We start from the raw sequence: 16,727 nt of genomic DNA on the forward strand, positions 1-16,727 counted from the left end.
TCTAAAGGACAATCAATAACACGGAAGTATTTGAAAAAAATATGGTCTATCATCTACCCTTTCTAACCTGCTACTATTACTCACATCCAGATCTCTTGCTTTTACTTTTAAGGCTGTACATTTTCTGGGACAAGAACTATGCTTTCTTTTTGTACCTCACCCCACCCTTCGAAGCTGGAGGCTGAACGGGGACTCTGCATGCAATTACAGCTTTGCTGTTAGCACTTCCCCTTTCTTCTCATCACATCTTTGCTCCTTTCCCTCTGGGCAGCCTGTAGGTAGTCGTGTGTCTGCTTTTCAACCTTTTGCAAGATGACACTTGAACTTCCCTGACATTTATCTAGCTTCCTGAAGTAAAGGTACCTTCCAAAAATGAAGGCTATTTCATCTTTCCTGTGTTAGCAACAAGGGTCAATGGAAACATTAAGAGTAGGTTCTTATTAATTTAGAAAACATGCCTTGGTTCTGCAGTACACAGATCTACTGTGAGGGGGAAACCCTCCTACATAACATCTTAACCATAGCCATTTTAAAATTTATAAATGACAGGCAAAAATCTACCCTATTTATTTGGCACATTATTCAAGATCATCATCGTACCAAAACTCACAGAAAGGCTCTGAACTCTTACAGATTTGTTCCCACTAGGAAGTCAGTTTAGGGTTTCCACCTCACATCTGTGAGCAAGATATCAGGTGTCAATGCTCTCTACCCAAACTCAGACCAACCCAGGAGGCACCACATCCTTAATGAGCAGGGCTGAGAACTTCAGAGCAGGAGTAGTTGGCAGGGAGGGATAAAAAGGCAAACAGCATGGAAGAGCACGTAAGCCCATCTGAATTTCTCTGTCACAATGGGAGAATTGGGTAAACAGTAACAGCAAAGGAAGGAAAAGAAAAACAAACAAACAAAACAAACAAAAAAATCAACCCAAATCCTAATCCACCTGAAACCTGTTTCTCTCTCACACACAAGCTCTGGAAAAGAAAGAACACAATCAATCAGTACACTAGACAGGCAGGACAGCCTATGCTTTATCTCATCTTTGACCTTCAGTCCCCAAGTCGGCATCAGCACTTCTTAAATACGTGTCTCACTATGAGGATTTAAAACTTCAGACCTGGTCTGATATTTCTGCTGGCACCCAGATTCCCAAGTAAGAACAGCAACTACTTGGAAGCCTAAAGTTTACCATTTGTCGATTGGAGCTATGAGAGATCTCTTAGTTTTTAAATAACGTGCGGTAGCCTTTTTTTTTTCATTGCTCGTTTATATTTATCAGCTATAGGAAAACTATTAAACCTACATTCATCTTGATGTCTACACTTTGCAAACTAACCTGGATGCTGTGTTTTCACAATACCTTTTCTGAGGGGACTGCGTATAGTTCAGGCATTAGCACTATTCCGTTCTTCTCTCTAATAAGAATTCCTTCCAGAGCCTCTCTGTACTCTTCTACCTGGAAATATTTTTAAGAGAGTGAGAATCATAATACAGTGAGCAAAACAGAAACAGTAAGGTTAAAGTTTTAGTACTTTTCAAGAGTACTTTTCTGCTGAAAGTTAATTTTAAAAAAGGGGAGTGACTTGCTGATGGAAGATCAAGGTTCAAATTCTCAGAGACTGTTCCAGCATCTCAATATCTCTCAGAAGTAAAGGCACAAATCTTTAATCTGTAACACACCAGTGCAGTACAACACTTCCAACACACGTCTATAGGGGAGTCACTGGAACAAATCCTGCTTGAAATTTGCAACGCAGTGACATGGATGTCAGGACCACCAATATTCATAAAAGTGTAAGGTGCATAAACTGTTATATTTCTACCAGGGACATTTGTATGATTTTCTGAATTCTGCTTTGCAGTATTGGGAAATCAGTTTCCGATTTGATTAAAAATTTGCCCTATGGAAAACTGTTTAAAAATACCAAAGTCAACTGAAAAGGAAATCCTCTTGTTCTTTGTTGTTAGACAAGATATTGTGAACATGAACAGCAGACTGACACAACAAACAGAACATTTAGAATTCTTCTTACCAGATCACTTGTATTCCAAATCTTAACTATCCCATTCCAACTTTTCACTTACAGGGAAACTGTTTTCAAGCACGACCAACATCTGCCTCAGAAATTCTACTTCTGTTATATGCAAGGTAAGGTACCACACGTTTGTATTATGGTACACTGACATTTTCAGCACCCTGTTCTTCTCCACTCTTTTTGAGTCCTCAGGGTGCTTATTTTTCCTAACAATTGCTACCATTGCAACCACTTGTTTGCAGCAGTAATTGGGGAAGACTAGACACTCACTCAAGTGACTCAGTGACTCACCAGTTATGCTTAAACTGCGGCAATGGGAAGCAACTGCCTGCTCCGAGTATGCCCTAGCACAGCCTACCTGCCCATCATAAAGGCAACCAGGTACCTACCGTCCCAGATCATGCAACTAAATTCTAGAGACTGCTTCATTGTATTTTACAAATGACTGAAGTTTCAGAAAACTTTTAATTTTCCCCCTCTACCACGGTTTAGCCCTGGCCTAGCCAATTTCGGCAGCTAAAACCATGCAGCTGGACTCCAAATTCCCTTCCCTGCCACCACCTCCAGGAAAAGGGGAAATGACAAACACTGTCTGAAAAACATGCGGTTTTCAGAAAATGAAGTTACTTAGCCAAAAGTAACTTGAGTTACTGACGTTAGAAACTGTTAGCTCAAACACCCTTTCATGAAATAATGTCATTTCTCATTCCACCAGACTGTTTTTACTGTTTTCAGGAAAGTATCTTGTATTTCTACCGAGTGTCAGTAAGGATTTCACTTGGTTTACAACATCTGGTACAGAAAAGGGCTTTATGGTCTGAAATTTCCCACTTTGTTTCTGATGCCATTTTATTATTTTAAGGGATTATGTTGACCAATCTCCTGTTCCTCTGCATACTAGTCAATTTTGAATCCAATGTATTGTTCACTACATCCAACCTACTAATATACAGAAGTCTTGCTATGAATACATTTAGTTCTGGCTACCTCTCACTCTTTAACTCACTTGTACTCTCCAGGTGCCACTGTAACTCTTGGAGCCCTACAATCAATTTGGCTCCACCTTGACAGAGTAAAGGCATGAAGTAATTTAGGAAATCATCAATTAACTTAGAAAATTAGTGAAATGAAATGAAATTAAATGGGTCTTCATAATCCAACCCCAAAGATCCCCAAATGTCCAAAAGGACTGAATGTACTATGAATCCTGTTCTCAGCAGCTAAACCGCAAAGATTGGGGGAAAAAGAAGCTGGGCTCATCCTGCAGTAATTGGGAAAAGGGCATCAAGGTTGGCGATAAGATAGAACCAGGTAAATAAACCCTGTTAAGCTCAGATGCACCACACCAGCTAGCAGAGACACTCAACCTAGTAGAGAGGGCGACAAGGCCTCAGCATGCACAACGCTGCAGTCTCTACCACATCTTGGACTCCCCAGGAAGGCAAGATTGACTGAAGACTATTCCTATCCTGCTAATGGAGTATTCAACTGATACCCAAAAATAAACATGGAGCACAACTACAAAATACTGTGGGTAAATAGCTTTGCCATTTCCATTTAGAGTAATTTCTCCTTTCCTCACCTGAACTTTGTCCTCATTAAATACTCCATCAATTAGGAAGTATGTCCAGAATACCGGCCACTCACATTCAATATTCTCAAAGAGCTTGAGCTCAGCAGGATCATAGTGCAGCCTGCTAGGATCCTAGAAATTCAAACATATTTGTTTAGTCACAATGCTAAATTAGTTACTTATATTCCGATCATAATGGTAGCCTATTTTACACAAGTAATTAAAACTGGGAAAAGAATAAAACCACCAGAAACAGTTTCCATGTAGCTTCAACTCCTTTTCCACATTCAGCGTCCAACTCATTTGATCATTCCACAGGCAAATCAACCCTTCCCAGTCTCAGAATCTAGGTGTCACCCAAATAACCTTGGCTCTGCCTCAGTTCACATATTTTGGGATGCCTCAGAGACATTGCTTCCCCTGAGGAACCATAAATATATCTAAGTGCTCATTCTTTACAGAATTATGAATTAAGTTCTGTCCTTAATAACCGGTTTTTAAACCCTGAGTCTTCTTCAGATATGTGTCATTTCTAAAGTGGATACCTAGACTAACTCCAAATCCCTTAAGAGGTCTTAACAGTGATAAAGAACTTCACCCCTTCATGTAAATGAGACAAAAAATGTCTATAAACAAGAGATAAAATACTTCCTAATGTCTACTAAAAATATATATCAGAAGTACTTCTCTGGGTGTCTTGTAACCATCTCGGAGAAAGCGACAGCAGCCATACCGACCCTGTAAAAACAGATAAAATTATAGAAAACTTCACAAGCTGTTCTTCCCCACGGACTAACACAAGGACAAATGTATGTGCTGAATTTTAAGCGTCACTTAGCAATTTTTCTGCCTCTCTTCCATGCACAGATGTACCAAATCTGGCAATACAGAAAGGCAGGTACTGCTTCTCTTTCCCTCCGGAAAACAAAAATAAAGGAAATCCTTACCTGCAGTTTGGATATGATTTCACTCTTGGTCACATTAACAAGGTTTAGATCCTCCACTGCAAAAGCCGGGTAAGAAATAATAGAGAGAAGGCCAGCATCTATCTCCTTTGATGTGGACGCCCTCGGCAACATGGAGTATAGAATCGACTGAGAAAACAGGAATAGAGGTATATAATACAATTCACCTGTTTCAAAAGGCTATGTCAAAACTACATCCCCTCCACTCTCATGACACCCCAACCTCGAATACTGTGTGCATGAGAAGGATATAGGAATGTTGGAATGGATCCAGAGGCAGGCTACAAAGATGATCAGAGAACTGGAGTAGCTCTGCTATGGGGACAGGCTGAGAACGTTGGAGTTGGGAAGGCTCCGGGAGACCTTATAGTGGACCTGAAGGGGGCTACAAGAAAGCTGAAGAGGGACTTTTTACAAGGGCATGTAGTGACAGGATGAGGGGGTTTGGCTTTAAAATGGGAGGGGTAAGACTTTGATTAGACATTAGGAAGAAATTCTTCACGATGAAGGTGGTGAGACACCAGAAAAGGTTGCCCCGGGAAGTTGTGGATGCCCCCTTCCTAGAAGCGTTCAAGGCCAGGCTGGATGGGGCTTTGAGCAGCCTGATCTAGTGGGAGGTGTCCCTGCCCATGGCAAGATTGGAACTGCATGACCTTTAAGGTCCTTTCCAACCCAAACATTCTATTATTCTATTCTATGTGCAAACGGAACACTAGAGAACACTATTTGCAAACTGACAGAGCTCACTTTTTTGAGAGAACTTGAGAGAATTCAATTTTGTTTTTAACTGAGTTAGTATGAGAACGCATCACTCCACTCATTTTCACATGATCTACTAAAACTCACTTTCACATGATCTACTAAAATGGCACACTCTGAAGCCATCCTCATTATGTTAAGTTCTTGGTTCAGTTAATCAGTGTTTCATTTAAAAACAAAAGGGAGAAAGTGCTGGGGTTTTCCCTAACAAAGGAAAAGGATAACAATTTTTTACCTGACAATGTTCTACTTCATCAGGAAGAACATGAATCACTGATTTGTGTCCCCCATGAGCTCCAAAAAGATCCAATTCATCAATTGCTTCCAAAGCAGCCTTCAAAAAAAATACCAAACAACACAAAAACATTAAATACCTTTTAAGGCAACTATAGACCCTAGCATCTCTGCTTACCCTTTGAGGGAAATCACATAAGGCAGAAGTTAACTTCATAGACATTTGTTATCTTTAAAGGAAAGCTCGGCAATATTTTAGAAAAAAAAACCCAAATATTTCTGTCTTTCTGCTATAGGACTGATGTGCTGTTGACTCCTCTCACCATTTACAGACAATGCAAAGCAATGGGGAGCCGGGCTTCCACCGAGACAATATCTATAAATGCTTTTCCTATGCTATATTAGGTATTGTAACTAGATGACCTTTAAGGTCCCTTCCAACCCAAACTATTCTGTGATTCTATATTCCAAAACAGCCCTCATGTTCAGTGGCCTTGCTTTACTGTTCATAGAGGAAGGCTTGTTCGAGGCCCAGAATCAGCGGAGGCCAGTGCCCAGAGAAGAAAGCATCACCATCTCTCTTAAGCTATCACTTCCTGATGCAGAGAGAAATGAGATGCCTGCTCCGTCCACAGCCAACCGAAACACAGCATGCTCCACATCAATAGGTCAAACTCCACATCTCATACCTCCTGGCCGTAACACATTTGCCTAGTGAAGACATTAGCAGCCCAGCCACCAACTCTCCTAAGGCACTTGGCTTTGAAGAAGTGGGGTGGTGCAGCACCACGCAGGGAATGGGGCAGGAAGACAGCAAGGACCAGACAGCCAGAGCCAGGCTAGTAAAGCCTTCCCATTCACAGGGTTGCAGTAGCACTGAACGTTGCTCCATGTCCATTTCTGTCCTGCAGCTTCACAGTAACGTCAGTCTCTGATAAAGGAAGGATTGCACAGCACAGCTTGCCTTATCTCTCTGCAGAAGGGCAAGGTTATTTTAGTTCTTCCAACACAAACATAGAATCACTGGCTCTGCAGCACCCCTCCCTCTAGCCAAGCACTAGAGCAGTAGATGTTCCAGAAAGCTCCTTTGAGTAATTAACAGCCAGGACCATGGGCAGACTTAACGGTGCAGAAAAGGCACCAAGATCCACTCAAAGGCATACACTCTGTGTTGTACTGCTGATGTAGGTAGCCACACAAAGCAGACATGGGAGAGAAATGTTAAGAGGGAGGATTCCTTAGGCAGATTGAATAAAATAGCATCTACCTCACCCTCTGCAGGCAAATCTTTGGTGTGCTCCCTCAATCCCCACCCTGAACAGCACTCATATTGAACTCAGATCCACAGAGAAGCAAAGCTTTGCTGCAAGATGATCCTGACATCAACACAGCCAAAAGTTGTGCAGAGACCACAGCAACTCACACCAGACTGTTCAGCATGTACTGAACATCTAAGAATGACCTCTCCCACACACACTGCCCCACACATATTCAACTGAACTGTTGCCAAGACCAGCAGCCTCTTGCAGTCATACAAGATCTTGATAACTAATAAATCCTGCTGAAATGCAACTAGACCTTTGGCCTTAATCATATTTGGCTTCTGTCTGTCGCCCAGACACCATGTAAACAGGTAGTTGTCAATTACACATCTACATTTTTGACCTTCTGAGCTTCATTTATAATTTCCATGACCTTGTGCTGTGGGGGGGAAACAAAAAGTATCCAGTTTCTTTCAAGTACATCTTTATTCATATTTCTCTGTAAATTACTTGCTAATTTCTTGGACTGATATTTTGCTGTTTTCCAGAATTTACATCTGCCTTAATATTAGCATGAAAACATCACATATAATACTGAAGCTGGTGAACTGAGAAAGAGGGACAGAAAACCAGAGGCCACTTCATGAGACTGCACCTAAATGAATCTATCAGATTCATGACTCAATGAATCCGGCGCCCTTTTCGCAATCCCCAGAACAACTGTACTGAGGTCCTTCAATGAAAGTCATTATCACAAAGATTTCACACTAAAAAATACTCACTCACACCCAAACAAAAATTCTTATACAATCAGTTAACTATCGCAGTGGCCAAGACGACTATGCAAAGGAAGTCATAAGGTTTGTCAGAGCCCTTCAGCATGACAGAAGAGCCATGAAGGAGGTGTCAGGAAGACATTCTCACTTTGGCCATCCCTACGGAGCTTGCATTCAGTTCAGGGATGCCCTGGTTTGTTTTATCACCACGTTCCCAAATTCCATAATCCTGCAACAACATAATAAAGGAAAAATTGGCATGATTATATAGAAAAACAATGTTCCCCCCCTTGTCCCAGAACAAAACCATATCCCTGTATGAAATTAGCTTATTTGCCTTAAAAAAAATGAAAAAGAAAGAAAAAAAAAAGAAAGAAAAAAAAAGAAAGAAAAGAAACAAAAAAAGAGAAAGGCTGCAAGTCTCCAAAAAGCCCCTCCTCATGTTTAAAGAGCTGCGCATAAAGATTTGCACCATCAGGATAAGATCAATAGTCATGAATTACTGCCTTCACAGACCACAAAGCCCTTTATCCTTCCTCCTGAGCATGCTTCTCCCGTGTCCCTTCAATCTGTCACTTTCCAAAACGTTTGGTAACACTGATGTTTTTAGAAAGACTCATAACATTTTAATGAGACATCAGGAAATAGTATTAATTATAAATAAAGAAAACTATTACTATGATAGAAAAGTTTGCCTCACCCAAGTAGCAGTAAATCCTCCACAGCCCTCCCACCATCTCCAAAAATGCTGCTCACAACGTAAAGTACTAACAGGTTCTGATAACTTCTCATGGAAAAAGAAGTCCATATTTTTTTCCTCCATCAATAAATAATTTTCCACCCACATCTGAGCAGTGTTCAGGTGGTTTACATACAAATAACTACTTACAGCAACTTTGTAGGCAGCCTCTATGTAAAAAACAAGATTCTGAATAAAGGTTACTTCATCAAGGGTGAAGATAATACGTAATCCTGATTAAAAGAAGGGAAAAGAGTAATTATACTGTATCCAAACTGAAATACTCTTCTGTAAGTTTCATGCTTTTGTTTATTTGCTACCAACTACTACCCACAGAAATCAATGGAAAACCTCATGCTGATTTCAAAAGACCACGAAGCAAGCCTCAATACTTGCTGCTGCTAAAACACTTAACATGCTACCTATAAATGCTGTTTCAAAGAAAAAACAAAAACCATCCCAGGAGGGTGGCATTCAGACACAGTGGGTAGAAAGCAGAGATATCCGAGCTAGCTCTGGCTCTTCATGAGAAGTGTATCCCAATTCCCACAGATCCCCACCCCTCTGTCCTCTTAGTGCTCTTTTGAGGGACCACCAGGATGACCACGCGTCAGCTCTGCAGGGGTCAATTGCAAGGGGCTCTGAGGACAGAAAAACACGTAAGGAAAGAAATCGTTATCCTCATAGGAGGAGTGCAGTTGAGAAGAGCACAAGATAAAACAGTGCCAGCAAGAAGAGGAACACAGACGGCACTAGTGCACCTGACTCAGTGTTGCCACTGTCTGAAAAAAACTGGTTGTCCATTAGGACACCCTACAGAGTCTTCAAACACAAAACTCTTCTCTGACATGGCTCTGAAAAATCTCGTGTATTTGTACACTAACAAACACTAAGAGAATGAATACCGCCAGTTACCATAAACATGAAATCCCAACTAAGGAAAATCTCTTTTTCAGTGAAATATTACTTTCTTCTGAGTAATAATTATGTAAAGGTCTTTGTAGCTAGACAACCTTTTTTCCTTTGTAAATGAAGGCTAGAATAGAAAAAGACTGAGACAACAGTCAAGGCCAAAACATCTGCTGCTTACCTGATGCAGTCATCTGTGCCAAGAAGAGCAGGTAAAGGGAAGTTGCATCCACTTGTAGATGCCCCCATTGGTCATCTCCAACCACCGTGGCACAAGTCGCAGAATTATACTTGGCATGTAGGCAGTCTTTGGTACTCTGTGTGTGTTTGAACTTCTCTACTTTATCTACCTAAAAAAACCCACTGTAAATCTCAAATTTGAAACATTTAGGAAGAAATTCTCCAAACTATTTTAAAATAAACAACTTTTCTTGGGTGAGGAGAAACTTGAGAGCCTATTACCTCACTTCAGTGCGTTTCAACTGATCAGAGTGCTTAAGCACAACTCTAACCTTAGGCTCCAGCTCTTTGGGAAAGAATAAGATGAAATTACCTTGTTCAATTCAGATCTTAGTTACAGGTAGGCATCTTGGTGAAAATCAGTTTGCAAAGGCAGAACTGTGATTTGCTACAAGCAATCTCAAAAAAGGTGCACATAAGATCAGAGTCTTGCTCAAAGAGTTTTAAAAAGACTCCTGACACCACCATCTACACACATGCAAAAAAATCACTTTACATAAAAGACAAAAGAAATACATGCTATGGATGAATGCTTTGTAAAGACAACACAAACTAGTTCAGCTCATACCTATGACATTACCTGTCTCATCATGCATTGTAAGAGTCCCCGCATCAGCTTCACAACGTTCTGCAGGAACAAAACAGACTTATGACACCCACACAAGGCCAGAATCATCAGCTGTTACAAACAACATTCAAAAGTGACCAAGGTCACCCCTCCTACAAACGTACTGCCAAAGGTCAAGAAACATACATTTACTTGAAATTACTTTTTTTTCTATATATACTGATGGATTTCCATTCCCACACCCCGATCTAGGAGAACAAATCTTTTCCCAAAGGCCCTGTCTAAACAGCAGAGCAACTCTCTAAAGGTACTTCTATCCAGCTAAGGAAGTAAAAGGAATACTATGTCTTGTAAGAATAATGATAACAGTGGTAGGTGACTGAAAGACATTGACATGACTGGAAAACCTTCAGAGCTTCTTCCGCTCTTTATACAGAAAGTAGATGACAAGCGCAAGATTTTGCCTTAAATGAAGAAAGCAGCCTCATCTTTTTATCCAAAAATTATTGTACCCTCAAAATATTATGATGCAAACTGAGTCAAGGTTATTCTGTCACCACAGATCTCCCTGGTTTCAGCAGTACACATCAGCAGACAATTTACCCAGTGCCTTCAAAGCAAGAGCAGGACACTGACACTAACAGTCCCTCATTTCCCATCTAACCCATCTCTACAGACTCACTTCTGATGCCTACTTTCCCAGCTGCATATTATAGAAACTGTGAGTTACTTCCCCTTCCAATTCTCCAGCACACGAACCTCACCAGTTTGGAGATCCTTACCTTGTTTGCTCCAATGAAACATGTTGATACACCACAAACGACTTTCATAAGATCACACAAATGCACATTTCAAATACTGCTACTTCAAATGGCGTGCTTCTCCTTATGAGTAACAATGGTCTAGCAGATAAATTCCTACCCTAGGATCCAAGGCACCTAGGCTTGATTTTCTGCTCCATCATCTCATGAGGGATCTCTAGGCTCAAAGCAGAGGCTGCTAGGTCTGACCATAAAATCTTTCAGAAGCCTAGTTTTCAACAATCAACCAACTGAATAAGTCTGACTCCTACATGTTTTTGATTTGTCTATGCTAGCCTCTCTGCAACCCAGTTCTCAAAATTCTGCTTGCCCATAGGCTGCAAGGAACACTGTATACCACACACTGCATTGATGGCTGCTGCCATAGGAACAAGACACGTAGTCCAAGCTGGGAAACCCCTGCCAGATCCTAGACACAGCAGCAATGTGAATGCAGCACTGAAAGCCACCATCATATGAAGAAAACAAACAGCATAACTGTTTTACACCGAACTTTGACATACCTGCTCAAGCTCGTAGGCTTTCGCCTTATCCTCGTCCCGGTCCGCATTCTTTCGATAAGCCATCCCCAGCCCCCACACAGCCAAGATGCTGTAAATATTGTCCCGAACCCAAGCATCCTTATGGTCCGTGCCAGCCGAGAGCAGCCCCGTAACTGGATTCTAACCATGGCAGAAGGAATAAAGAACAAACATTACTATCTGAAATCCCATCAATTAAAATCCATCACTTCTTCCGATATCAAAAGGTAACTAAAGAAAAGAGAGAGCCAGAGATGATTTCACAGTGACTACACACTACAGCTGCTCACAATTTCACAACAAAAGTGAGGTTCAGTCTTTCTTTCCCAAACTCACACAAGTGAAATGCAAAATTTCTTTGAACACTTCATGATATAAATCTTACAGAGTCCAGCTGGGCATCCACATCCACATAGGATTATTAGCTAAGTCACTAAGCGAAATTTGAAATTACATTGGGGAAATAAGAATTTATATTGTACATATTTGTAAGGAAAAGAAAGTACTGGGTCAACATTAGAAACTGAGTCTGGGATCTATTCTGTGTGTAACTGATCTGTGTCATAATTTTAAGGAAATTAAAAGAACACTACTTCCCTCCCAGGGAAAAAAGTTTTATTTATCTGCTTGGTTTATGACAGTGGAAGCATGAATGCGGGCAAAGCTTTTTTATATCTTCCTTTGATAAACAAATTCTGATGGTGCTGAAAAGCAGCAGTTTCTGCAAAACAGCACACTGAGTGGTCTCCCACATCCCAAACACTCCATTAGATTTTTCATTGCATCATTAATTCCCTTCACTTCGTTATCATTAATTTTTAAGACCGTCATTCCCAGCTGCATATTCTTCATCACCAAAATAATGAGGCAGAGAGGCTAAAGGTCGATAGAGCTTTCAGTCAAATCAAGCCTTTACAGCAAATTTCAGCTAACAAAGACCAGTTGCCAGGGCTGGTTTGGCAGGGGGCAAAGATGAAAACAATAAAGATAAGTAAAATTAAAAAGAATACACACAGCAATTTCTCATTTCTGCCACACACTGGTTCACTCAACTCCTCTAGTTATTTTTAAGACAAAGGGGGAGGGGTTTCACTCACAGTTTTCTGGGCTTTGCATGTGACAATGGAATGAGACACAGGTGGCAGCCCGACACACACGACTGGGTACAGTCAGGGCTATTGTTACAGTTTAAATACAGCCATGTCCAGTGGGTTGCTGAGAGCAGAAATGTGTTGTTCTGCTGGAACAGTCCCAAAGCACAGGCTTCACAAACCAAGTAACAACCGAAGGACCACCTACTCATCTATGTTAAGTAGCACATATTCACCCAAAGAGCTTAAAAAACTTCCTTCTGAACTCTAAAAGTCAAACCAGGGAGTTACAGAAGAACAAGCGAGCAAGCAAAGAAAGGAGACCCCACTCCCAGTTCAGCACTCCACTCATGCGATAAAAACCTGAACGTCAACAGGCAGAAGCCACGTTCACAGTAGTTTTAGAAGGCAGTCTGTTTCCCTCCCTCCTGTGCAGGACAACAAAAATCTACAGTACCTGCAGCCCTGGCTTGACAGAGATTGCCCTGCTGTCTGAGAAACTATTATTTTGGTTTATTTCTCCCTTCCCTCCATGCTGGTCTGGCTGCCAGGTGCAAACTAAAAATGCTTCCAGGTACCTAGATGGAAATCCCAGAAAAATGGGATTTTAAAAGACATTTCAGTCCTCAGGGAGGGACCTGCCTGCCTTCAAGAGGCTTCATTATAAACATTCAAGGCTTCAAAGCAGCTATTACCATTTCAGTGCCTTTGGCTCTTCCACAAGAAGGTCCCAGTTCTTTGGTCACACTGGAGCTGGCTCTCACAGACTAACGATACATTAATGTCTTTCTGCATGCACATTTAGAATGGTAGTAGAAAAACACAGTATTTCGAGGTTTTTGATTTTTTTTTGGCCGGGGGAGGAATTGTTCATTTTGCTTTTTAAGGAAGTGCTTACTCTTAAAAACTACACTGATTTTCTTCTGTTGCCTGCTGACACCACATGAAAAGTACAACCCTTACAAGGTGCTAAAGAACCCCCAAAAAACACTGAATGTGCTTAACCCCAAAGATGTCAAAGGGATTTTAGCTTAGCTAGTACTTCAAATCATTACGTCGACACAGTGATCACTAATTGGACTAGCAGGTCTCATCCTGCAAATCGCACAGCCCACTCAGATCCAGGGAGCAAAGAGTGATACATCCATGGGCTCCGTGAGCTGAGAGCACCACAAAAGAAAGCTGATTTATGGACTAAAACTTTAAACAGTTGTATCACATCCGATCCTACCTTTAAATCTACCTCTTAGTCTGAAGACTAAAAAACCCAAACCACAGCACCTGTTCCTACAGGGGCCCAGATGCTAATAAGAACTCCATCAATACAGGCACAAAAATAGCAGTGTTCTACTCAGAGCAGCAATACAAGGAAGCTCATAATTAGCATCTTGTTGAAAATCTATTTCATCTGTCTCATTGATCTGTCAGAAGAAAACTGATGTAAGCTCTAGCAAAGTTTGCAGATAGATTGTTTGCGTGAAACCAGACATAACACAATTTGGGTTACCCATAAATGTATGCCAAACCTACTTTCCTTATCAGCTCCATATGCTTTTCTCTTATGGTACTCTAGTAACACTTGAAATTTATATAGAGGTTAAGACATATCTTAATGTTCTCATTTTTTCTTATCTCATTCAAATTAACAAGTATGATAAGCAGCTGAGAACAGCCTTCTGGTGATGCTGTGTTTGCTCGGCTACAGTATTAAAGCATCCCTCCCGCTCCTGTTCCCACTGGCATGTGCTATAACTGGCAGACCCCACACCACAGCAAGGCAGTATAACCAATGCAAGGGCACGAGACAGGAGCCAGTAGATTGGCCTTAGCCTCCTTGCAGAACCTTAAACAGGATTGTATCTGTCACCAAGCATGCTGCAGGGACTGATCAGCAGAATGCACTGCCTGTAAAACATGAAAGAGTTTGCCATCGATCCAATCCTGCAAGTGCCGCATATGGAATATTCTCACCTTTGGCAAGGGGTTGATCTGAATGCACGTCTTCCTTATTACACATATAGCCTACATTAAAATTTGCCTCTAAACTGACATTGATGTACTGTGATTGGAAAGAATGCATGACTAATTGCTGCTACTGATAAACCTGACCCCTGGTGTATTCACATCTTCTTATTAAAGCAAAATGTGCCTGAACACACTACGTGTTCTCCTTGCTGCATTCTTACAACAAGCAAGCTCATTACCACCCTCCCCCAGAGCACACCAGCTGATGCGCCAGGCCTCCACATCTGGTGCCCTCCCGGTGCCATTCAGGATAGAGCCAGGGAGGGGAACTTAAGCCATTGGTTTGCCCAGCCCACCACAGGCCATTCTGCTCCCAAGCAAGCCAGGGCAGCACGTGGACCAAAGACAACCACCTTAACTTGCTCAAGCAAGCACTGCACCTCTTCACCCAGGTGAGCAGGACTTTCTCAGTGTATTGCAGCGAAAACCAAAAAGAGTATAGATACAGAGAACAAACCCATAAACCTGCCTTGCAGCATCTCTCTGGGCCCTCATGATATTGTTGCCTCTCCACACTGCTGCTAGCCTATGACTTACTTTCCACACACACAAGAAAACTTATCTATCTCCTTCCTCTACCTCTGAACTCTCCCCAGCATTCAGCATTTAGTGGAAAAGGCAGCACTGAGTCGTGGACAGGCATCTTAGCACTGTTAATATAAACTATAAAATTCTGGGTCACTGGTAGAATCACAGAATCATAGAATCATTAAGGCTGGAAAAGACTTTTAAGATCATCAAGTCCAACCATCTAACTTCTATAAACTCCTATACTGCCATTAAGTTAGCCTTTCTACTATTGTTAACTGTTAATATCATTAAGGCACAGCTTTCACGCGGCACATTTGATCTCTGGATCCCAGAGGCTCCATCTCTTCTCTAATGGAGGCTGTTATCAGCATCCCCACCCTATAAACATGGAAATCAAGGCAGGCAATGGAAGCCAAGTGACTCCTCCAAGGTCATCCCACAAACAAAATACAGAGACAGGAACACACCTCAAAGCAACTCCTGCACCCCAGCTGAGTAAGAGAGCAGAATTATCTTCTCACACCACTTACACCTTGTCCTTGTGTTTGTTTCTAATAAATTTACAATAATTAGTATACAAACATTAATTCACAGGTGCCAGGAACCTGCGCCCACAACAGTCAGTGACAAAAAATCTCACTGACCTAAGTGGATTTGGGACCTCACGACTTTCCAGTTGCTTATAATCCTCATCAACTAAGTATATTTGGGAACTGATTCATGCAAAAAGCCCTGCTGTTCCCACCTTTACATACTGGACTGTTTTAACCAAACCATGATGCTGCAGAGCAGGCAGTGAGTGCCCATCCTCAGAGCAAGCACATTAAGCAGAGAGCTCTATGCAGCACATTTATACATACACGCTGGCCCAAAAAAAACAAAGTGGAAAACAGTTTTTCCCTACCAGCAGGGGCATTTTCATTCTTTTCCTGCTCACATACACAGGCAGCACCGCCTGACAACCTGGAGCCCAGGCAGGGTAACGCAGGGATAAGTTGCTCTAGTAAAACCAACAATGAATGAGCTGCACCAGCAGGGCAGGACGGGACTCTCTTGGATGGGAATCTCTCGGACGTGCATCCCTGCACACACGTACCACACAAAGCGCACATGCCGGCTGCTGTCCTGGATTCACACCGATGCTTACGGATGTATTTCAAAGGGAGCTCTGTGCCGCTGGGACTGAACAGCATTGCAGGCATGTATATAGAGAGTGTCACAGCGGGAAGGTGCATATAACATGTCCATCAGCACATTCCATACACTGTATTGGTGCCTGCAAGCTCACACTTGCTGTACTTCTACATATCTCGTATCCACATACTTTCCAACCTGCATTTATGTAAGCTGCCGGGGAGCACCCTAAGGATCTGCAATGCCCCGGCTTCCCTGAGGCAGGGAAAGGAGGAGACAGGGAAAGGAGATACCTCCTTCCACTGGCCCAGCCGTGTCTCTTGCGCTGCCAGGCAGTGGGCAGTCCCAGCAGCTCCTTCCCTAGCCCCGGCTCCTGCTCCAGCTTCAGCTCCAGCCCCTGCCCCCAGCTCCAGACCCGGTTCCTGCCCCCAGCCCCAGCTCCAGCCCCTATCCCTGCCCCAGCTCCAGTTCCGGCTCCTGCCCCCTGCACCGGCCCCAGCCCCCGGCTCCTGTCCCGGCTCCCGCCCCCGGCCCCAGCCC

General features: G+C 42.3%; 1 protein-coding gene across 2 annotated transcripts in view; it reads right to left on the reverse strand.

The window, feature by feature from the left end:
• Positions 1 to 16,727, reverse strand: part of PHKA2 (phosphorylase kinase regulatory subunit alpha 2) — a 44,450-nt gene that overhangs the window by 27,434 nt on the left and 289 nt on the right. For both annotated transcript variants that reach the window (XM_054067651.1, XM_054067565.1), the window contains exons 2-11: positions 11,389 to 11,547; positions 10,077 to 10,124; positions 9,438 to 9,606; positions 8,498 to 8,580; positions 7,757 to 7,837; positions 5,572 to 5,670; positions 4,560 to 4,706; positions 4,297 to 4,350; positions 3,622 to 3,744; positions 1,364 to 1,459 (exon numbers count right to left, since the gene is read on the reverse strand). In XM_054067651.1, coding sequence (XP_053923626.1) covers positions 1,364 to 1,459; positions 3,622 to 3,744; positions 4,297 to 4,350; positions 4,560 to 4,706; positions 5,572 to 5,670; positions 7,757 to 7,837; positions 8,498 to 8,580; positions 9,438 to 9,606; positions 10,077 to 10,124; positions 11,389 to 11,547 — 1,059 coding nt within the window. The remainder of the gene's footprint in view (positions 1 to 1,363; positions 1,460 to 3,621; positions 3,745 to 4,296; positions 4,351 to 4,559; positions 4,707 to 5,571; positions 5,671 to 7,756; positions 7,838 to 8,497; positions 8,581 to 9,437; positions 9,607 to 10,076; positions 10,125 to 11,388; positions 11,548 to 16,727) is intronic.

The sequence above is a fragment of the Cuculus canorus genome, chromosome 1 (genome assembly GCF_017976375.1).
Source record: "Cuculus canorus isolate bCucCan1 chromosome 1, bCucCan1.pri, whole genome shotgun sequence".
In the NCBI taxonomy this organism is placed as follows: domain Eukaryota; kingdom Metazoa; phylum Chordata; class Aves; order Cuculiformes; family Cuculidae; genus Cuculus; species Cuculus canorus.